Source organism: Vespa velutina, chromosome 3 (assembly GCF_912470025.1).
Source record: "Vespa velutina chromosome 3, iVesVel2.1, whole genome shotgun sequence".
Lineage (NCBI taxonomy): Eukaryota > Metazoa > Arthropoda > Insecta > Hymenoptera > Vespidae > Vespa > Vespa velutina.
In genome coordinates this window covers 8404180-8407047 of record NC_062190.1, presented here as the reverse complement: position 1 = coordinate 8407047, position 2868 = coordinate 8404180, and the positions used below count along the sequence as shown (strand labels likewise).

The window sequence follows — 2868 nt, the reverse complement described above, 5'->3', positions numbered from 1 at the left end:
GCAAAAGATGTACATAGGAAAGCAAGGGACACGGCACGCCTGTAGATACCGATATGCCGGACTAGAGCGTGAGATGGACAGCGGGTAGTGCGCTATAGAAAAAAAAAAGCGTAATAATAATTGTAATAATTATAATTATAATTATAATTATAATTATAATAGAAAAGTTTTCATAATACAAAAGTAAGAAGAAAAGGGAGGAAAGGAATTTATAAGCACAGCAAATCGAGCAGTAGAAAGAGAGCATAGGCTAGAGGTGCATTCGGTAGAGAAAGAAAGGAAGAAAGAAAGAAAGAAAGAAAGAGAGAGAGAGGGAGGGAGAGAGAGTCAAAGTTAGAGTGAAAGTGAGAGAGAAAGAAGAAAATTGTTGAATGTTGAGATAAGAATGATATTGAGAAGATTATAAAGAAAAGAAAAAGAGAGAGAGAGAGAGAGAGAGAAAGTGTTGAATGTTGGAAAATTGTTAAGAAAAGTGGAATAAAAGAAAGAGAGAGAGAGAGAGAGAGAGAGAGAGTGAGAGTGAGAGTGAGAGTGAGAAAGAAAGAAAGAAATTGTTGAATGTATTAAAGTGAGAAAGATATAAAAAAAGAGAATAAAGAAAGTTAGAAAAAGGGCAAGAGAGAGAGAGAGAGAGATAGAGAGGGAGAGAGAGAGAGTGTGTGTGTGAGAAAATGAGAAAGAAGTAAAATTGTTGAATGTATTAAAGCAAGAAAAAGATATTAGAAAGAGGATAAAGAGATTTAGAGAGGGAAAGAGGGAGAGAAAGAGAGAGAGAGAGAGAATGAGCCACGCTCAACAGCATGTGCTTGCGAGCGCCATAGTCCTCGCTCTGATTGTGGTCTTCGGCATCCACGTCTTCCTCTTTCCCATGTACACCTCCAGTCCGGCGTCCAGGCACACGAAGATCTCATCGTACGAGCAAGCATTATGTCGGACCAATCTGAAAAGTGTCCGAGTACCACCAGAATGGAGGAATCCTTGTCCAAAATATGGAATTGTCACGGCTGTCCAAGGTGGCCGACTCGGTAATCAAATTTGGGAATACGCCTCGGTATGGGCAACCGCTAGGAGAACCGGTTTAGAACCATTTATGCCTCGTTGCATATTGAAGACACTCGAGGAACATTTTGAAAATCTCAGTATACCACCTTTGAGTTATATCGGAAGATGTACTCTTGACGTTGGCCAAGTTGTCAATTCGCTTGGTCAATGGAACAGTACCGAACAGAACATCATTATACCGAGGTATATTATTCTTTATATTTAATCTTTAATTTCTTAAATTAAATAATAAGGTAAATGTAAAACTAAAACGCGACTATTTGATTTCAATATATTATATATAATTGGTCAGATTATTATCGTTAAAATTAAATATACATATTTAGTTATTATTAAATGACACGCTTATTAAGTCGTACGTGAGATATTGTCGAATTTTTTTGTCGATTAATTAATCGATCTTACGAAATGTTCATGTCAATGATTTGAACTATAATATATGTAAATATTATACACCTTACGAAGTAATTACGTTGTAAAGAAATAATACGTAACGTTACGATAATGAATGTTAGTAAAGTAGTATATATATATATATATATATAAGATAGTATATAAGTATATTATATTGACAGGCATGCAGCATACTGGTCTCTGATTCTTGTCTGGTTGGACGATGTACGTCGTGAATTTACATTCAAAGCAAGCTTAAGAGCAAACGCCGAAACGGTACTACGTGATGTCGCTGAAACATTTAATCTGTCTCAGCCAACTTACGTGAGCGTACATGTTAGGAGGACCGATTACGTCGATTACCTATGGCAAAAACTAAAAGTCAGACCAGCGCCTATCAGTTATTACTTCGCAGCTATGGATTACTTCGTCGGTAAATATGATAACGTCGTATTCATTGTTACAAGCGACAATATAGACTGGTGCAAACACAATCTACGTAGCAAACGTCACAAAATGAGTTTCGTCTCGGAAGCAGATGGTAAAGGACCTGGTAAGGATCTTGCAGTCTTGTCCGTATGTAATCATAGTATCATAGACTACGGCACGTACGGCTCATTTGGAGCTATTTTGGCCGCTGGTGAAACAGTCGTCTACAACGTAACGACATACTTTTCCACCTTGATCGCTGAGGTTTTACCCAAGTGGAGGATAATGAGTTGAAGGAAAGCATAGATAGATTATGAAAGAAAAGGATAGAACGGATAGATAGATAGATTGATTGATTGTTTGATTGATTGATTGATTGATTGATTGATTGATTGATTGATTGATTGATTGATTGAGACAGGGAATGTGGGATAAATAATTTCTAGAACGAGATTAGAAGGAAGAATAGAGGAAAAAAGTGAAAAAAAGAATTAAAAAATACGTATGTACAAATCTGCAATTTAAGATTAGTAAATGTGTGTGTGTGTGTGTGTTTGTGTTACTATTTCCTTTCTCTTTTTCTTTCGTAGACACTTTGATTCTATTTTTTTTTTTGTCGTTTTTCGATGCTGCATGACTTTTCCGAGTTTTCTCACCAGTTAGATCCGTTCATAACTCTTCGTTAGTAATGATGGTTATCGGATTTCATTCGGACACCTTGAAATAGTCTATGTATACGTACATATGTATACGAGCCATTATTTTTCAAAGTGGTAAAAATCCAATTTCGAAACAAAAAGAAAGAAGAAAAGATTGAGTTGAAATTGGTTCTGTCTTTAAAATTGATGCTTTAAAGGGGAAAATCTGGAAGAATTGAATTTTTTATTTTTTTTATTTTTTTTTGTATTTTTTCGTTTAAAATCATTACAAACCAATATATATTGTTTATACGTTTAATTCTGTTTTTACACGATAAATATTTAC

At 35.3% G+C, this 2868-nt stretch overlaps 1 protein-coding gene across 1 annotated transcript; it reads left to right on the top strand.

Annotated features, from left to right (window-relative positions):
* The first annotated feature begins 658 nt into the window (after positions 1-658).
* On the top strand, positions 659-2868 carry LOC124947470 (galactoside 2-alpha-L-fucosyltransferase Sec1-like). Its single transcript, XM_047489645.1, has 2 exons — positions 659-1245; positions 1638-2868. Exons 1-2 carry the CDS (start codon positions 782-784, stop codon positions 2176-2178), a joined length of 1005 nt encoding a protein of 334 aa, XP_047345601.1. The 5' UTR covers positions 659-781; the 3' UTR covers positions 2179-2868.

What these genes read in the sequence shown, in the direction of transcription:
- LOC124947470 (XM_047489645.1), top strand. Translation starts at nt 782, where the DNA reads ATGAGCCACGCTCAACAGCATGTGCTTGCGAGCGCCATAGTCCTCGCT. An exon ending in CAGAACATCATTATACCGAG is followed by an intron (nt 1,246 to 1,637) that starts GTATATTATTCT and finishes TTATATTGACAG; the next exon opens with GCATGCAGCATACTGGTCTC.